A 21223-nucleotide genomic window follows, 5' to 3' on the forward strand; every position below is an offset into this window, starting at 1 on the left:
CACTTCACACCTCATCTTAAAGCAAACATTCTCACACACTTATACGCAGACTCACACAATCTTTCTTCATTGATCATTAAACTGCCTGCCACCTTCAGGCCCTGTGAGCTCCCACCCATTCAGCTTCAATTAAACCCCTGCTGCGTGTGGGGGAGCCAAACAGAGGTGTAAATAGATGAAATGTGAATGACAGATTTCACTTAAAATCACTAATATGCTTATTATGATGCAGAACCATCATGTCCAGCATTGTTGGCATAATGTTAATTGGCAACAAAAAAAAATAATTTCAACTTGTCCCTCATTTTCTTAAAATTTTCTTAGGTTGCTTGTTCACCAAAGCGTTTTTAGCCAGCTGAAAACGCCAAACGCTCTGCTGAAAAAGCCCAGCTGTGAGCGCTTGAGAGCGCTTCTGCAGCACAACGTTTTTTTCAGTTGAGACGCTGTGGTTGCTTTGATACGGAATATCTGCTTAAGTAATGGCAGACGCATTGCGAATGAAAAGTTTCATTATGTAGCATTATTTTTTTAAACAATATTATGGTAGTCCTTCAATTTCATCTGGTAAAGAGGTTCTCAGAGACAAGGAATTTTAACTTCTCCTCCATTGTTGTTCAGTCATAGTAAAAGCAGGGTGTGGTGGTTGGTCGGTATTAGTCCCACCCCTCCTCCGCTGTGATTGGTTAGCTGATTAATAAGTGACAGCGATCAGCTCTGCATTTTGTAACAAGTTGATAAAAGTGTGAAAAAGATACTCCGTGCTTAGCACACTACTGGCGTTTTAAAAAACGCTGTGCTAGTGTATGAAAATACACTAGAATAAATGCATTGGTGGACACGTGGCCTTAGCGATTCATTTACAATGGGAGTGAATGGGGACGATCTAAAAACAGTAAAATGTAAACTAACATGATTTTAGTGTGAAAGAAATCACTTACACCTTTTTGTAAATGATTATTTTGATAATTGATTAATCGGATGATTATGACAATTACTCGAGTGATCTGACATTTTTTTTAAACTAATAATTGGTTTAAAATGAAGTAATCCTTGATTTTATTGAATAATACTTTTTTAATATGTAATGTAATAGTATATGCATGCACATATTCTATACTGCAAAAGAGACAGATATGCATTAAAATATGCATTAACAATACCCAAATGAGTCATCATATTTTATATTTGTATTAATTTTATATCATTACATGTAATGCTTACTATAAAAATAATTATGTGGATGAAATTAGCCTGCAGAGGGTGCGCTATTTCAATATAAATCATGGAGCCCACAAAACTGTTGGGTAAAACTTTTTTAAATTCTAAATCAAGTACTCAGATCGATTAACTGTGAGAGACCTAATTCTGCTTCTTTTTTTTACATTGTTGGCATCACAAAACACCAATACAACTTTGAATTTAAGATTTAAACAACTCTACACATTTTTACATAACAATTAAAGAACTTTTATAAAATTGTAAGCTTCACACAAACCTACAAAACTTTTCAAATTATTGTAAAAACCAAGTACTCAGATCAATTAATCGGGACAGCCCTAATTTTAACTTTTTTTCTTTCTTTTTTTTTACATTGTCAGCATGACAAAGTAACACCAATTCGACTTTGAATTGAGATTTGTGATTTAAACAACTTTACACATTTTAACATAAAGTACTTTTATAAAACTGTAAGCTTCACACAAACCTACAAAACTTGCCCCTACTCACTACCATTGTGTCTCATTGTAACCTGTATTTTTTTTTTTCAAAGACAGTTGAGATTATTTTTATAATAATCAATATTATGCCACAAATGCTGCTGATTAAGCTTGTACTGAGAAATTAAATAAATATTCCTTTAAATACAGCTGTCATTCCTAATACTTTTCAGGGGTACAGAGAAAGAGAAGTGTAATGAGATCTCCCAGGCACATATGAGGTCAGGTTTTGGGCCGTGCTCAGCTCTGTTGTTGTTAGGTCACTGTGAAGGAATCGTTGAATGACAGCAGAGAACAAGAAGAGGAATGAGAACGAGGGAGAGACAGAGCCAGTCTGTGATCTCTCCGCTCTGCTGCTCTAACACAGCCTCCATTTATACACGAGAGAGAGAGAGAGAACATTGAACATAAACAGAGCACACACCTCCACTGACACGCGCTTGCCTCAACATAAAACACACTGATAACAAAACCACAGAGTCATGTGCTTTCCCAGATTTCCCCATATGCGTGTGATTCCCGCAGGTGGTGATGTCCCATCAGCTCAGTGTTATAGGGAGCTGTTGAGCTGCTTTCATCTTGTTTAATCATTTTCTATCTGTCTCTTTCTTATTAGGTGAAACATCGCTGGTGTGAACTTGCGGTCAAGCACAAACACACAGCAGCATACCGAGACGTTGAGCAGTTTCTGATCCATGACCAGGTACATGAGTTTGTTCTCCAGCGCTCTGTTCCCAAACCTTATGAGCTGCCTTTATAGGCAGCCTTTTAAGGCATGTTCATGACACATTTCAGAAGTTATTTTAATTTATGTCTTTTGATATATAACTTTTGCCAAAGACAGCATTACATGCATCCTTCAAAGAAAAGTCAATACCAGAATACAGTGCACAGAGCTTGGTGAAAAATAATCCAAATAGAAAATGATAATAATACATATTTACTTGCTATAAATTATATTTATATCATTAATGAAACAATAATGAATTTATATATATATATATATATATATATATATATATATATATATATATATAAAATTGTATTTAGCAAGTATGCATTATAATTAATCAAATGTGACAGTAAAAACATTTGTTACAAACTATTTAAATTTCAAATACTGTTCTTTTGAACTTTCTATTCATCTAAAAAAAAAGATAATTCTATACAATATATAATGTTTATAACACACACACACACACGCACACATATATATTGCAAAAGAGACAGATATGCATTAAAATATGCATTAACAATACCCAAATGAGTCATCATATTTTATATTTGTTTTATATTTATATATATATATATATACAGTTTTAAATTTTAATATTTCACAATGTTACTGTTTCTGATGATTTTCATGATCATAAAGACTGTATTTTATCAAATAAATGTAGCCTTGCTGAGCTTATGAGACTTTTTTAAATTTATTTAGTTTTATTTTAGTTTAGGTTATTATCAATAAGTACTAACTAAATAATAATAATGATTATTTTCATCCCCCAATAAATTGTTGGTAATATAATTTGATAGTAATATAATAATGATTTATTAATTTATCAGTCATTTATAAGGTTACATTTCAGTCAGGTTGCTGCTTTGGAAGTGCTCCTTAGGTCCCTAGGTAGTAGGCAATGACGGAGCTCACTAGGTTTAGGAACAGAGCTTAGATCTCTCTTTCTCTTATAAAGAACACTTTTTGATTCTAGTGTGTGTGTGTGTGTGTGTGAGTGTGTGTGTGTGGCAGGCCATGGGTGTGTATTTGTACGGTGAGCTGATGGTCGAGGAAGATGCCAAGCAGCAAGCATTAGCACGCCGTTGCCTATCCATCATTAAAGATGGCATGGACCAATCAGCACGCAGCGTTGTGGAGGAAATGATTCTGTGAACTCAGTCAAATCAGGTAAGAGTGTCACGTCCCTTCTGACCTTTATATAGTTTGAAGAAAAGATGATTTACAATTTAAATTGGCTCATTCTCAAAAAAATGCTACAAAAGGTTTTTGGAAATGGATTTTTGGAGATGTTTTACAATCAGCTCATGCCGTCTCAAGCTGCACCGTCAACAGATTTTAATGGCCGAGTAACGGCGGGTCCCATTACTTGGCTATTTTTGGACACATTTTGACATTAAAAAAATCTCATTATGTAAGAGCCGCTTTTAAAAAGTCATTCAGTAGCCCGAGAGAGGCAGAAGTCATAAAAAAGCCCTTTTGTTTTTACTCTCCACATTATTAAAGATTCACTCCCAGTGTCCTGGCCACCACCACATTCACATTCTTCCAGAAGCTCCCGTCTGCCTCTTCTGCACTTTTCCAGGAAGCCTGTTCCGATCTGTTTGTATTACGATGAATTCGGAATGTGCTCCTCAAACAATTCCCGAGCACCAGAAAAGAAACCGTTCAGCACCTTTTCTTCAGACGGGGCTTTAGGAGAGACGTGGGTCTCTGGGCTCTTACTGCATCAAATTCCTTCCTCCACAAGGGAGGGATTCCCTGGGTCCACATAACAACTCCTAATTTGTTGCTTCCTTAAAAGCTGTGGCAGACTGATATATGGTAGTAACCATGAGCGGAAGAAAGGGTAATTGTCTAGCTTTGAAGCCCCCGATCTCACCATCACGCCAATATATTATTCTGTTTAACCGAGCGACACGGGCTGCTCGTCAGCTTATGGGAAAGAGACGACTTATGGGCCCTGAGATAAATCCATTAGTCGTCCCGCGCCACCGTTTTTGGTGAAGCTGTGGTGCTTTTAATCTGCCAGCAAGACAGTTTTATTTGTTTGGGGACTCGGAGGAGACGGGTGGCTTTTCTAAGACGTTGTGGTTTATGTCACTTGACTTAGATGAATCACGCCAGACAAAATGATCATCCTGCAATTTGTGCTGCGCTAATGCAGCATTTTCATTCTCAAAGAGCCTGTTTGTCTTCAGAGGTCAGCGTCTAGCCGGTGTCAATAATTCTTCAGTGTCTGCCTCACTCAGACATGCCCTGAAATGTGCTAAATTCTGATAGCAGATTACACCTGTTGTTTTGAAGTACGCCAAACAATGTGTCAGGAAAAGCTATTAGGCCTGAATAATGAGTGTTGTGCTTTTCAGGTTTTTTAATTTTGGGGTCTATGATGTGACACATTTTTGTCTTATTATTCAAAAATACATTAAAAATTACATTTACACGCATGATTATTCAAATACACCTCTGCTGTCATCATCACATTTTTTATTTGTTAAAACTAATTTTGATATTTAATTTGTGAAATATAAATTCCAAAATGTCATGGTGATGCAACTCTTGCTATCAAAATGCTCTAAAATCGAACTAAAATTTAATGACTGAAAAGGAAATCTTTAGGAGTTTGATATAAATAAACCTGAAAAAGGTTATATATATATATATATATATATATATATATATATATATATATATATATACACACACACACACAATACGCAGTTGTTCAGAATTATTGGCACCCTTGGTAAATATGATCAAAGGCGGCTCTGAAAATAAACCTGCATTATTAATCCTTTTGATCTTTAAAAAAAAAAAAAATCACAAAAATCTAACCTTTCATTGAACTAAAACAATTGAAAATGGGGGAAAATCTAATTATGAAATGTTTTTCCTCAAATACACGTTGGACACAATTATTGGTACCCCTAGAAATTCTTGAGTAAAATATCTCTGAAGTATATTTCCATTCATATTTACAATTTTGTGCACTCGAGGGTGATTATGAACATGAAATTATCCAGCCATAGCTTCCTGTTTCACAGAGATATAAATAGGAGGGAAAACAAAGCCCAAATTCCCTTAATCATCCATCTCAATGAGAAAAACCAAAGAATATATTTCTGATGTGCAGCAAAAGATAATTGAGCTTCACAAATTAGTGAAGTGGCTTTAAGAAAAGAGCTAGAGCAGTGAAAATTCCCATTTCCACCACCAGGGCAATAATTAAGAATTTACAATCAACATAAAATGTTATGAATCTGCCTGGAAGAGGACGTGTGTCTATATCGTCCTAATGCATGGTGAGGAGGAGAATTTGCGTGGACAAAGAATCTTCAAGGACCACAGCTGTAGAATTGTAGAGAAAGGTTGAGTTCAGAAAACCTAAAAAAAAAATTGTCAAACAGCACCTACATCACCACATGTTGTTCGGGAGGGTTTCAAGAACAATTCTCCTCACTCATCCAAAAACAATCTCCAGCATATTCAGTTGTCAGATACGACTGGAACTTCAAATGGGACTGGCTTCTATGGTCAGATGAAACTAAAAAATTAGCTTTTTAGCTGCAAACACTCAAGATGGGTTTGGTGCACACAGGGATAAAAAGTACCACATATAATACCAATAATTTATAATGAATCCTGTATCGTACAGGAAGCCAGTATAAGTTGATAAACACAGGAGTAATATGCTCTCTCTTCTTGGTTCCCGTTAAAAGCCTAGCCGCAGAATTCTGAACAAGCTGTAGGCGAGAGAGAGAGGCCTGACATCCTGGACATCTTGTTTAGATACATGGCATCATGGATTCTATCAAATACCAACATAAAAAAAAAATAAAAAAGTGACTGACTCTATTAGAAATCTTATAATGGGCCATGTTTGGATCTTCCAACCATACAATAATCCAAACACAAACTTCAAAAACAACACAAAAATGGGTCACTGGGCACAAAACCAAGCTTCTGCTATGGCCATTCCAGTTCTCTGACCTGAACCCTGTAGAAAATGAGTGAACTGAAGAGAAGCACCACCAACATGGAGTTGGGAATCTAAAGGATCTGGAGTGATTCTGGATGAAGGAATGGTCTCTGTTCTCTTGTCAGGTGTTCTCTAACTTCATCAGGCATTATAGGAGAACATTTAGAGCTGTTAAACTGACAAATGGAGGTTTCAAAAAGTATTGAATAAAAGGGTGCCGTTAATTGTGGCCAATGTGTAATAGAGAAAAACATTTATTTCATAATGATACCCCTAAAATTGTTGAAGTAATAAACAACAAACTGAATTTCCAAAATAAAGCTAAATGGAAAAAAAAAAATGACAAAACCACATATACACACAAAAAACTAAAACTTACTAGAATGAAAATCAAAAACTAAACTAAAAAAAAAGTTAAATTAAATATTCAAAATCTTTCCAAAAAATTGATTATGCCACATTTCATTTATTTGAAATTTTTCTTCAAAATAGTAAAAAAAAGTTTTTCAGAAAACCATATTCAACCAACATGAATACAAAGAGCACATTTCTAAGACATTGGTACATATTTTAAACTGGATTTTCATAGATTTTCCATTCTCTTTATCATAGACACGGTTACATATCATCGGAACTTCTTTTCTTTCTTTACTGTAGTTTGAAAGCTGTCAAAAAAAAGTCAGTTTTCAAAATAAAAAACTTTCAAAGTTCTCTTTATCCCTAGATGTTAAAAGCAGCCACAGTTCATGCCTTTCAGAAATACTCAGTATGCCGATTGCAATCGGTGTACTTCAGAAACAGTAAAAATATCCCAGAAGTGTAAGAGAACTCCTGAGAAATGTGTCAGGGCTGAAACCCGAGTGTCTCCTCATAAGGGAGGGCTGGAGTCGCTGAAGTTTGGAGGCCTGTGAATTGCGTCTTGAGGGGGATAATGAGGGACATATCCGCGGCCCAGCCAAGCGTGCTCCATCGCAGGAGAGCAAGAGGATCGGCAGGTTTTGCCTTTCATGTTGCTGGCTGTGTGGGTTCCTGGCGTGCTGATTTGTGACTTAAGATAAAAATCACATTGCCAGGGATTACCACACAACCGCCGCTCGGACGGCTGCTATGGCAACCAGAGGCACCGTCTTAACGCAGCTCCAGAAAATAAAACTAAAAGAAGACATGGCTTTTCTCTGTGGGCCTCCAACAGGATGACAAGAAAATGCAGAGGAGGAACGCTTCCCTGCCGACGAGCGGCGTGGGTGACAGAGTGCGTACGCACGAGTGTCGAGGAGAGACTCTCAGAGCAGGTGCAGAGCTTAGCTGATTGGTGAACAGTGATTGAACTCTTTGTTCACAGTGGCTAAGTTCTGCACCTGACGAGAGGATGACAGACAGAGAGAGACCTCAGGGAATGTCTTTTTCCTGCTTTTCTTCATCTCGTTACAGATATGAAGTGCTAAAAGTGTAATGATTGTACATCCGCATGTCAAAGAAGTTCATGAAGGCATGAAAGACAAAGTCAGTGGAGGGTCTCTATAGTTTAGGTTGTGGGTTAAACATGAATATAAGACTTTCTTCTCACACGTCTTCATCAGTTACGTCTGTAATAAACTTTTCCAACCAATTTTTTGGTTGGTGCCATAGAGGACACTGACAACGTGCCACCAGACAAGAAACTAAGGGCCAGATTTACTATCAGCTTGAGCCAGCACAATCCCCCATTTGGCGTTAAACTACTACTGTCAGGATTTACTAAAGACACGCAGTGGGAAATTAGTGCTGAAAAGGCGTGGACATAGTTGCAACTCACCTTTTGAATATGCATTTGTAGGAGTTACGATGAGTAAATTTACTAGAGGAGAATATTTAAATGAATCACGCAACGCTATTTACTAAGATTTGTGCTCGTCAATTCACTGGTATTTCCGCATTATTTAATGGCCAAAAAAATGCATGTCTTAAAGCAGGTGGTAATTTGCGCTGCTCTTGGTGATTGCGCTGGTCATTATGGAAACGATCTTGCTGCGTCTGTGTTCTTTAATGTGCACCTTGTCAGTAAATGACCTGCAAAATTTTCCCCTCTCATTGGTGCTTTTATGGAATTGCGCTCTAATGCTAATTTACCCTGTTTAGTAAATCTGACCCAAAGTCTCAGCTTTCAAAATGTCGTCATTTTGTAAAAAAAAAAAAGATTTTTGGCTCTTTAATGTGTCGTGACAGATCGTTGTAGCGCCTCAGTTCAAGCGGCACATGAACCGATCATCTCTTCCTTTTTACTAGTTATAGCACAAAATAAACACGAAAGAACATCAGAAGGTCTTCTTTCAACCACAGAAAGATGTCAATACGCACCATTTTTTAAGTTCAAGTTCACTGACATTAATCGACTCTCCTGTTTTGTTTGTCAGACAAAAATGGCAGATTCTGCGTTATGATTGGACAGATCGCCTGTCAAACTCCCTGTGAAGGGTGAATTGACTAACCGCTCAAGAAAATTATGTCAGGACTAGGGATATTCATCCTCTACAAAACAATTATTCCATAATATCAGCTAAGATTTTATTTTTTTTTTACAAAAGATAGAAAATCAAATAAATATGGATCTTTTGAACTTTCTATTTACCAAATCATCCTGGATGAAATGTTTCCACAAAAATATTTAGCTGCACAACTGTTTTCAACATTGAAAATAAGCAAATCAGTATTTTAAAAATGATTTCTGAAGGATCATTTGACGCCGGAGATTGGAAATTCAGCTTTGGCATCACATGAATACATTTAGAAGTAAAAAGATTTACTTATCTATTAAAATATAAGAGTTAGATTACATTGTAATAGTATTTCACAATAATAATGTATTTACTGTATTTTATATCAAATAAATGCCTTGGTGAGCATAAAAGACTTCCTTCAAAAACATCATGCCAGTTCTAATGTTTTGAATGTTAGTTTTTTATTTTTAAAATGTATTGTTGAAGGTGATGAATTGAGTTTTTCATACCCTCATTTTCTGCCTCACTGGCTAATTTCCCAATTGCTTCATCAAAACTTTTTCCAGCATATGGTGCTTTCAGATCGGATTGAGAATTCATATATCATTGTGCAAACTTTCTTTGAGGGTGAAATAAAACATTATTGTTGCAGTGCGATACGACGTGGTTGCCTTCATAATGAGCTGATTGAGAGATCCCTTTTACAACGAGCATAAACTCTTGCCGAGAGTTTTAGCTTTGATGGGTGAAATATGAAAGGCAGCAATTGAGACAGGAAGTTTACTTTAAAAGGACCTCTGCAGGAGAGTTAGCGGACGGCCAGTAGCCAGCATGCCGTCTTCTAAGTCATGACAGATGTAGGAGTTAAATATGAAGCTGAGGAGAAGCTGGCCATAAATGACTATATTTAGAAGCTGTTTAAAGATGCATTACCATCCATAGCTAGTAAAAATGGAATTAGTTGCACGGCTGTATTTAAAATGTCATTAGGAGATATTTTGTGGGAAATGAAGTGCTAAGCACCTTCAGCTGAAGCATATTATCCCATATCTGATCCTTCCATCAAGTGGCCCATGCTGAACGGGAGTCATATGTGAGCGTGTGAGAGATCGATGGACCTGGCCTCCCGTGCCTACTGAGCTGATTACAGTACTCTAGAAACACTGGCTCAGTTCAGCAGGAACAGGAGTCTGGTCCACAAACCCCCTCAACTCATCTCTGCTTCTTCAGGCTCACACACACACATACATGCATCTCAGTACACTTTAAGTGTGCATAGCTTAGAAACAAAAAGCATACATCAGTCTTGTTATTGTTAAATAAAAGAAATATTAATTCAATAAAAATCTGAAGCTGAAATAGAATATACATTTTAAGAATAAAAAAAGGAAAAGGTAACACTTTAGAATAGGGAACACATTTTACTATTAACTATGACAATTCCCTTAATAAACTCATAATTTGTTGCTTATTAATAGTTAATAAGATAGTTAAGTTTAGGTAGTTTATGATTAAGGGATCTAAAATATGGTCATGCAGAATAAGGCATTAATATGTGGTTTATAAATACTAATAAACAGCCAATATGCTAGTAGTATGTATGCTAATAAGCAACTAGTTAATAGCGAGAATAGGTCCTTAAAATAAAGTGTTACCAATGAAAATGAGAAATGTCGCCTTGCTAACTATCTGAAAGAAGTTTAATTAGCCTACTAAACCTCAAAAATAAATGTGGATAGTTAGACATATTATTCCCAATCTAAAACGTATGCCTAGTAAGAGCTTGATTAGCTGGTTCAGGTGTGTCTTATTGGGGTTGGATCTAAACTCTGCAGGACACTAGCTCATAAGGTTTCCTGTTGTACTGATTGTGGCTCTTCTCTTTTGCAGGTTTCAGATCTGTCTGGTCTTCAGTCACATGTTCATCTCCGGGAAATCAAGCAGGATCTGACTGTCTGCTGCTCACAGAGAACAATGAATGGACTATTCAAGAAAATCATTGCACATTTAAGCTAGAATACATCAAATAAAGACTAACATGTCATATTTAGTATTGTCAGAAATAAAAAACAAATACTGTACACAAATGTATGTGTCATTCTGAAGTCTTAAAGGGCTGGGTTACCTGGACTTCCACACCAAGGTACATCTTGTTTTCATGCATGCTGAAGTCAACGTCAGCATTTTCTGAACTCGTTCACCCCGTGCACACCATGTCAAGTTCCAGAGTCTCGATCAGATAGCAAGAAATGTTTGGGGTAGATATATGTGCTGATGTGTATATGCTCAACATGTCACCTTATCCTCACTGTTAGTGTTTCTACAACACACATTCAGGAACATTTCTGTGGTTAACATCACATTTTCTTATAATTATGGTCCCATATAAAAGCTATTTGTTCAACAAATACTCAATATTAAATAACTATGGACATAACTAGTTGCAGTTATACTAGTATTAAAGGAACAGTTCACCAAAAAATGAAAAACCACTGAAAATGTACTCACCCTCAGGCCATCCAAAAAGTGGATGAGTTTGTTTCTTGATCAGAAAAGAGTTCAGATTTGGAGAAATTCATGTTTTTAACTTTCAACTGTTGCTTCTAGCTAAAATATGAGTCCTCTATCCATGATACTGGAAAAGAGAAACACCATTCACATGGCAAAACAGTCCACAAATCTTCTAAACAAAAGGATTTGTGGATTTAGATGTGATGGGCTTTTTCACTGGAGGAAGTGATATAAAACAAAATTGACAACAAATATTATTAATTAAAATCTTGGAAGGCCTGAAGTTGAGTAAATTCAACAAATTTAAATTTTGGGGTGAACTATTCCTTTAAAATGTAATTTAACAGCATCCAAATGAAAGACAACAGTGACATTCGTATATAGTTTAGCAAGGCCGTAAATTGAGTATGATCCAGGTTTGAGTTATAAACACATGCTTGAGCGGTCTGAATAGGGAAAACGCTCAGAGGAAATGGCCCTACAGGGAGACAGAGACCCACGGAGAAGCACTAGTGATGATGGAGTCTAGAAAGTACAGTACACAGAGACTAAACTATTTAAGAGGCCCTGCGCTGGGAGTATACACACACACACACAGATGTGAGCGTTCATGTGGTGAGAAGGACTCCGGCATGCTCTCCTGTCAGAAGAGTGTGTGGGAGGACAGTGAGCGAAGACAAACGGCGTGTTAGCTAGACGGAGCTCCGCAGTCAAACAACAAAGACTCCGAGTCCAAACACTCAGGAAATACAACCGCAGATCTGACAGCAGTCACATCCCTGGACATATACTTTCTCCCATTCGCATTTGATGTCATCCAAACACACAGATAGAAATACATGTGTTCCTTTTATTTGGCTCAATACATCAAGTGCGGAGGCCCCTCTTGGGTTTAGGGGGAGAACACCCACTGCTTTTAAAGTTAAAAACGGCAGCTGGGCTTCTCTTCTATAAATGCCATATCGTCCCACCCAGCTTTTCGGTGCGTAACTGAGCCACGCCAGGATTCCTTGTCCTAATAAATAGTTTCGGCGAGTGCTCGAAGCTAGGACTTTTTATGTGAGGCTCTCAGGTTTGGAGGAGGGTGTCCTGAAGAGTCCTCAGCCTGGAATGAACCCTGTCGTCCCGCGTAGCAGCACTGTTTAGTCTACAGCGTATTGAGGCGAGGATCCACAGTGCCCTGCGCTTCACAACGGCCTCAGTCAGCACCTGCCAGCATAAAAAAAAAAAACACATACATTTGGGTAACCAGCCCTCACAATTTCCACAGGACCACTGAAGTTATTGAGATGAGCCCATGAAATGTGTAGTAAAGTAATATTCATTATTCACTCTCATATTGCAAACCCTGTTATTTTTCCAGTGGAACACAGAGAAGAATTTTCAAAAGATGCAATAGTTTGGTGCCAATTTAAAAACTTTTTCTTACAATTCTCATAAAAGCTTTAATGATGTGACCCATTGTGTTTGACTAAACATCGGAGAAAATTCTCACACTCTGTACACTAGAAGCATATGTAGTTTGGTGCAAAAATCAAAAATTCGACAATGTAACAATTATTATTGTGCTTTACCAGCAAAGACAAAGGGAGAATTAATACATGTATGGCTGAAGAAGCAGAAAAGGTCTGAGGCCAAAAGACAAAGACAAGCAAAGACCAAAAATGAGCTCAAACATTGGTATGCCATAAGCAAGGTGAAAGAAATGCAAGCCAAATCACTGTAATAAATCATAAGAATTACATCAAAAATTGAAATTAGGAGGTTGAAATTATGGCAAAAGTTTGACAAAATAAATACATTTTAAATTGTCACATTTTATGAAAAAATTGAAATTATTAGATGATACAACTTGACATTTTTTACATAATTACGAAAAAAAAAAAAAATCTAAATTGTGACAAAAAAAAAACAATTGAGAAAAGCTGAATCATATCAGCAAAAGCCACAATATAGATTTAGATAAAAAGAATTAGATAAAAATTCTTAACTTTTTTTTTTTTTTTTTTTTAAATCACGACTTTTTTAAACTCCCGATTACCAAAGCACGATTACTTTACTTTCTCACTAGTATCAGTGAAACTATTCAATGTATATCCCCTTCCAGTGAGCTGTTAATGCAAGAATCACTGTGATCAGATCACTGAATCATTCTTTTTTCTTTCAATCAATGAATCATTCTTCTGGACCAGTTCAAACTCGTTCAGTTGAGTTAAAAGTTTTTAGGGGGAAAGATGACCAATAGTGAATAATGATTTAAATCTTAGTCTAATCCTCACACAAATCTATCATATGATTTCAGAAGACTTGGACAAGTCACATTAACTTTTTATGATGCTTTTTGGTTTCTGTTTGTCAGTGTCAGAGCTTATTCTGTGTTCCACAGAATAAAATCGCATGGTTTTAGAACAACATGGGGGTGAATAATTATGCTTTTTGCATAAACTATCACTGTATGTAAACAAAGCTGAGGTGACTTTATTAAAACTCAGCCTTACCTTGCCATAAGGGAGCAGCTCTCAGCGTTAAAGCTGTTGGGTGTAAACCTGTTTTTGTACAGTGTGTGTGTGTGTGAGTGAGAGAGAGAGACTGAAACGCTTTTGATTTTAAATGTGTTGTGAACAGCCAGCAGCCCATTTTATTCTGTTGTTCTCTGCATACCACAAGAACTAGCATAGGGTCAATAAAGGCACTGATGACAACTTAATTGGGCTGCACACAGCCCTCGTCTCGTCTTGAATAGGCCACCGGGTTCACATGAACAAACCCTTGGCATTTGAGGAGGTGAATGTTATTTTACAATGTGTTGAATCTGAATCAGTGAGGCCCTCACCTTGTCAGTTATTTCAGTGATAATGCTAACAGGTCCGTGGGAAAAGACGGTGAAGTTTGAAAACAAATGCAAAATGAGGTTTGCTGAAAGGGAGGAGGACAGGAGCTCTTTCACAGCACTGAGGTGTCTGGGAGGGGGAGGACGAGTGAGAAACAGTATCCTTAGATGAGTCCATGCTTCTCTGGCCACTGCCTGAGATTAAAACAAAGAGGAGGAAGCCATCAGTAATTTTCCAGTCTGCTTCACTTTGCTGTTTTTAACTTGTGACGTAAGGTTGACTGACTTCAGCTCCATAATTAGATCTCTTACGGTTTGTTGGGATCTCTGGTGCCCTCTGTTGGTGGGGTGGTGGAAGAACATCAGGAGCCACAGCAGCGGCTCGGCGTTCTCAGGCGCTGCCAGAACAAGCAGCTCAGCAGCTGCGTCTACCCAATACCCACACTGCACCAGCAGGAACCAAGCCTCAAAGACAGCCTGATACGCCCTGGAAAATCACCATCCACCCAAACACACAAAGAAAGAACCTAACAATTATTTACTGATACATATGGCTTACAGTACGAAGAGAGATGGAGGAACAAGGCTGAGTGAGTTTGGACAGAGAAAGAGAGATTTGCACTGACAGCTGCTCAAATTAAAGAGCTTCTTGAACTCTCAAGTTCTAGTTTATTCTCTGATAATATCCTGATGACACCTGCAGCTGAAACTCTTATTGCTTAAAATGCATGTAATTTACTAGAACTGTATACACGACACACGTGCATCAGGCCATATAATTGGTTAATAATCAGAGAAATCTGTAAAATGCAGCTTGCGCCGATAATGTATCAATTATTATTATAACTGTTAAAAATACTGTGAAAAACAATTACAACTGAAAGCAATATATTTTTATTTAGTATTATGTTTTGGTAAAAGCCATTTAATAATTAATAATTATGTTCTCGGTAACACTTTATTTTAGGGTCTCTTAACTAGTTGCTTTTTACCATGCATATTACTAGAATATTAGCCATTTATTAGTCCTAATTAAGCACATATTAATGCCTTATGCTACATGACCTTATTCTACACCCCCTAATACCTAAACTTAACAACTACCTTACTAACTATTAATAAGCAGCAAATTAGGAATTTATTGAGGGAAAGGTCGTAGTTAATAGAGAATAAGTGTTCCCTACTCTAAAGTGTTCTCTAATCTATGTATGGAAAAGTTGTGTTTGATCCTTCCCTGAGTATTTCTAGTAATAAGAAAAAGAAAGAAAGAAAGAATTCACCAAATTAGTTTCTCAATAGATTTATTCAGACCAAATTTGAAAAGAACTGCTGTCAGTAAGTCTATTCACACTAAAACAAATGCATGGTATGTCTGTCTAAATTAAAAATATATTTTATACTTATGCACATATATTATAAATGGACTTTGAAGAGAGTGTGAAGAGATTTGTAAAACAAAGTTTTCATGAATTACAACAATTTTGGGTAGCACTTTATTTTACAGTACGTGTACTTCCTTGGTACATACATGGTAAATATCTTGTACCTACTGGCAAATGAGTGGTAACACAAGGTACTTACCTGAGGTATATGTACATGGTAACAAATAAGAAACATGGCTAATACATACTTAACAGTGCATGGTAGTTAGTTTGTACATACAGACAAGTGTGGATAATAACAGTCACTTACAGGTAGTGCCCGTACATGGTAACTAATTAGATACTTTACTGTACTTACTAATGTTTATACATGGTAAATATGTAGTACTTATGGACAAGTGGGTACAAACAGGCACATCCTTACAGCATCCGTATATAGTAACTAATAAAACACATTACTGTATATACTAATGATATGTACTGTACATGGTAAATGTGTAGCACCTAAGGAAAAATGTGGTATTATGTGATAAACAAGACACATACTGTACTTGGTATATACGGTACGCTTGGTTAGTCCTAACCTTACCTAATAAAAAGAGGACTGTTTTTCAATTGCTTGTGTAGGACTGTTAAGAACTGGTTATTCCTGTGTAATATTTATGTAAAATGGTGCACTTTATTTTACAGTCCTATTTCCATATACTTACTATGTACATACTGGTGTATTTACCTATTACTTAATGGACAGAATAAGTTATGCGGTACTCAAGTTGGGGGGTGTAAACATGAACCAAGGTACTTATTGAGTAATTGATGGTAGGTGCCATTGCAGTTAACTGCCTTATCTTAACGACACTGATTCTCTTAACTAATTGGTCCAATAGGGATTTTTGATGACGTACATTCCTAATAATTGTGTTATTAAGTGTAATCCTAATCATTTTCAGACTCATATTTGCACTTGCACTCCCTATTCCAATCCCTATTTAAAAGGGCCGTGCCTGCTATGTATTAACACTATGCAGTGCTGCACAGTTCCCTGCCGTGTTCTCAACCAACTTCCAAAGTTCCAAACTGCAATGGCACCTACCATCAATTACTCAACAAGTACCTTGGTCCATGTATATACCCCCAACTTGACCACATAACTTATTCTGTACATTAACCATTAGGTACATACACCAGTACGTACATAATAAGTATATGGAAACAGGACTGTAAAATAAAGTGCACCATTTTTTTTTTTTTTACACAGAATTGTGAGATATAAACTCGCAATTGCGAGTTATAAAGTAAGAATTGCGAGTTAAAATCCAGTTTTGAGGGGGGAAAAAGACTGATATGTTCTCAGAATTGCGAGTTTATGTCTCAGAATTATGACTTTTTAACTTGCAATTGCAGTTTAATTGCTTGAGTTTATTGCGTGAGGCAAATGGTTGTCACACCAGATACAGACTGGTTTTCGGACCCCCCCAATACAGTAAAACTGCACATTTTAGAGTGGGCTTTTATTGTGGCCAGCCTAAGGCACACCTGTGCAATAATCATGCTGTCTAATCAGCATCTTTATATGCCACACCTGTGAGGTGGATGGATTATCTCGGCAAAGGAGAAGTGCTCACTAACACAGATTTAGACAGATTTGTGAACAATATTTGAGAGAAATAGGCCTTTTGTGTACATAGAAAAAGTCTTAGATCTTTGAGTTCAGCTCATGAAAAATAGGGGCAAAAACAAAAGTGTTGCGTTTATATTTTTGTTCAGTGTATGTTTAACATGTGAATTCTTGCTAAATATGCAGTTATATTACGGGTCGTTGGCATGAATTGTACTCGTGATGGAGCGCTCTTGGAGCGAGTGAAAACCACGACGCTCTGACTTAAAAAAAAAATCCGCTCCTCGCTCCATTCAAATTCACACCGCTCCACTCGCGCTCCGCTCACATACTCTGATTGTGAGTAACTGTTGCTGTCATGACAGATCTATTGATCTATAACCAGCCGCTATCAAAATAATCTGGCTATGGGCGCAGGCCAGATATTATTGCGGGCCACCTGTTGCCGACCATTGATATACAGTAATGTGTCTTATTAGTTACCATATGCGGATACTGTAAGGATGTGCCTGTTTGTACCCACTTGTCCGTACGTACTACATATTTACCATGTATATACATTAGTAAGTATAGTAGAGAATCTAATTAGTTACCATGTACGGGCACTACCTGTAAGTGACTGTTATTATCCACACTTGTCTGCATGTACAAACTAATTACTATGCATGTACGACTGTTAAATACAGCAGTGTTTATTATTAGTTACCATGTACAAACACTTTGGGTAAGTACCTTGTGTTACCACTCATTTGCCTGTAGGTACAAGATATTTACCATGTATGTACCAGGGAAGTACATGTACTGTAAAATAAAGTACAATTTTGTTATTTAAGACATTGATACTACTACTTGGTATGGACAGACACTTTTTCCTGGACAAGCATTTGTGAAAAGCAGCTATGTATTTCAGGTGAAAACCTATCACTGAATATCAGGTCATCTGTGTCCAAATACCCACCTGTGTCAAGCCTGTCCGAGCTAGAAACATACAGGATTACTGTGTGGGAAATCTCTGTAGTAACAGCACTGCTGACGATAAGAGAGCAATGAAGTGTAGGGTGTCTTGGAGCTCATCTCACCTGACATCTTCCCCCGCGTCCTCATTCTCTGTCACGCTCTGAAGTAAACTTCTGATCCAGCTCAGATGATCCAGCCAGGCTTCCCTTGGAACCTCTGAAAGGGGGTGAAATGAAAAATGTAGAAATGAGACATTTTCGAAATTGATTTCCAGGTGGATGAGGTGAACTTAACAACTGATAACAAATCTTAAGTTTGACCCTTCAAAATGTTCCTGACCAAACTTACCTTAAGAGCTGTTCCCATCTGCCATATTATCATTCAAATTATTATAACCATATTTCTTAAAAAAAAAAATGTTAACACTGTACATTTATGTTTAGGCCCAAATTTCATTAAATACAACAATGGACCCCACTGACTATCATTATATGGGGAAAAAAACAAAAAACAAAAACAAAATTTGTTCTTTTGTGTTCTGCAGAAGAAAAAAAATGGTTTAGAACAAGTGTCATGACAAAATAAATTTTTTTGGATAAAATATCCCTTAAGTACGGTGGTCCAGTAGTGCACAACACAACGAAATCTAAACAATACAGTGCATAGGACTAATTTAATTGTGTTGTGCTAATTTCGTTGTGTTGTGGCTAGTATTAGTTGTGTTGTAACTTATTTCCGTTTTGTTGTGTAATTTCATTGTGTTGTGGCTTGTTTCCATTGTGTTGCGGCTTGTTTCCGTTGTGTTGTGCTAATTTCATTGCGTTGTGGCTTGTTTCCGTTGTGTTGTGCTAATATCATTGTGTTGCGGTTTGCTTCTATTGTGTTGTGCTAATTTCATTGTGTTGTGGTTTGTTTCCATTGTGATGTGGCTTGATTCTGTTGTCTTGTGCTGTACTAATTCTGTTGTGTTGCGGCTTGTTCTGTTGTGGAGATTTCGTTGTGTCGTGCACTACTGGGCCACCAAACTTAAGTCAAGCAACAGTCAAAAATCATCTAATGTTTAATGTTTCCAAAAAATACTGCACGTCACAACTGTTTTCAACATTGATAACAATAAAAAATGTTTCTTGAGCACCAAATCAGCATATTACAATGATTTCTGAATAACCATGTGATAGTAAAGACTGGAGTCAAAGGAAAAATTAAATTGTAAAATATAGTGAATATTTCTGAATGAAAATGAAAACAGCTTAAAGTGATTCTCAAAAATCGAACACAGCCAACTTAACTCTAACAATTAATAATTATGGACAGTCGTGGCCTAATTGATAGAGCGTTGGACTTGTAACCCGAAGGTTGTGGGTTCGAGTCTCAGGTCCAGCAGGGATTGTAGGTGGGGGGAGTGAATAACCAACACTCTCTCTACCTTCAGTTCCACGACCGAACCCCCAACTGCTCCCTGGGCGCCGCAGCATAAATGGCTGCCCACTGCTCTGGGTGTGTGTTCACTACTGTGTGTACACTTGGATGGGTTAAATGCAGACCATAAATTCCGAGTATGGGTCACCATACTTTGGCCACACACCACTTCCCTTTCCCTTTTTTTTCCCCTTTCCCTAAATCAATAACTATCAATTAAAGTTTTTGTCCATTCACTTTCTGGTAAATAGCCAAATCAGGATTTGGAATGACCTAAAAGTGAGTAACTGATGAGAAAATATTCACTGGATGAACTGTCCCTTTAAGAAATGCCAGAGTCGAAGAATCATGGCCTATCTTTAGCTTGATGAGGTAAATAACTACGCTCCGGCATTCATGAGTTTCCTTTCAGAGACGAAGTTCCCCCTTCACGTCAATCATTCCATGTACAATGACAATTGAAACAGTGCAAACAAATAATCCTAAAAAAGAGTCCCTGGAGCAGCAGACACCTGAGGTCTGCAGCTATTCTTCTGTTGTGCTGGTTATAGAATAGGTAGCATTGTGAGGATAACCTCTAGAGTTCAGGAGGCACTGAAGAGCCCGGGTCCTTTGGGAGCCAAGCCAGAGATAGATATCAGAGGACCGGACTGAGGCAGGCAGGGTGGGTACAGGAGGAAGGAGCCTGTTTGTTTGGGACTGCTCTGATGGAGGGAGGGAGATAAGGCCAGGCTTTGGAGACTTCAGACGGTGGAGGTTTAGGATGAAGGATTCAAATGAATCTCTAGCCAATTTCAGTCAGAGTGAGGTAATGGTTTTGAATAAGGGGGTGTGGCTGGTGTCCGAGTAGGAAGAAGGCTCTGAGTGGTAGACGATCCTACAAATCATAAATGCATACAGATATCACAACAACTCCAAATATGAAACACCGCTTTTGTGTCATTTGAGAGCCACTAGTGGCACCAAACAGACCTGCCAATCATATGAAATTCCACAGAGTCGATGCATTATTATTTCTCAGTCTTGTTTTCTCTCGTTTATGGCCTTTGTGGGACTCAATATTTTTGGAAACAATCATTATTTTTGCGATTCAGTTTGGTGCTGCTAGTGTCAGAGAAATGACACATTCATCTTCATGAAGTCAGTTTGTACCTGGGGTTTCTGTCCAGTCAGTCTCTGGAGGAAGCAGACAGTGAAAACCTGGATGAGGGCTCTCACGGCCAGGTTCTCATCAATCTCTATCAGCACATTCCTACACACACACACACACACACACACACACACATATATATAAACTTACACTGTTTCTGAAATGAATTTGCTGTGGTGTAGGTAAAATGGCCTTATTTACTTTAACATTTTAAATTCTAATGAGAAATAATTAAGGATGCAGCAACACAGAGTTTTTAAATCAACAATTATTTGGCATTATTAAATGGGCAAGATGGAATCCACAGTTTTTTTTTTATTACCTTTCTGAGCTGATTTAAGAAGAATGGTTTTAAAGATAGTCTAAAACACTTTCTATGAAGTTTTGTGGTGAAGATACTCCATAGATCTAACTAAGAGAAATCAAATGCACAAAAAAATATG

The 21223-nt window shown here is 37.3% G+C and overlaps 2 protein-coding genes across 3 annotated transcripts in view; one reads left to right on the plus strand and one right to left on the minus strand.

The window, feature by feature from the left end:
• LOC306849444 (aminopeptidase O-like) overlaps positions 1-11315 on the plus strand; it is an 84174-nt gene extending 72859 nt beyond the window's left edge. Inside the window, exons 16-18 of one of the 2 annotated variants that reach the window (XM_079384470.1) lie at positions 2335-2421; positions 3469-3624; positions 10804-11315. In XM_079384470.1, the coding sequence (XP_079240596.1) occupies positions 2335-2421; positions 3469-3609 (228 nt within the window). In that variant the 3' untranslated portion in view covers positions 3610-3624; positions 10804-11315. The remainder of the gene's footprint in view (positions 1-2334; positions 2422-3468; positions 3625-10803) is intronic. The other variant, XM_079384471.1, reaches the window with a different exon arrangement.
• A 1177-nt stretch (positions 11316-12492) lies between these two features.
• The window catches only part of LOC306849087 (Fanconi anemia group C protein-like), a gene marked incomplete at its 3' end in the record, with an annotated part of 34588 nt that continues 25857 nt past the window's right edge, over positions 12493-21223 (minus strand). The window contains exons 10-15 of the mRNA XM_079383943.1: positions 20783-20882; positions 20420-20507; positions 18334-18427; positions 14567-14741; positions 14258-14449; positions 12493-12633 (exon numbers count right to left, since the gene is read on the minus strand). Coding sequence (XP_079240069.1) covers positions 12493-12633; positions 14258-14449; positions 14567-14741; positions 18334-18427; positions 20420-20507; positions 20783-20882 — 790 coding nt within the window. The remainder of the gene's footprint in view (positions 12634-14257; positions 14450-14566; positions 14742-18333; positions 18428-20419; positions 20508-20782; positions 20883-21223) is intronic.

Source organism: Barbus barbus (assembly GCF_936440315.1).
Source record: "Barbus barbus genome assembly, chromosome: 29".
Taxonomy (NCBI): Eukaryota; Metazoa; Chordata; class Actinopteri; order Cypriniformes; family Cyprinidae; genus Barbus; species Barbus barbus.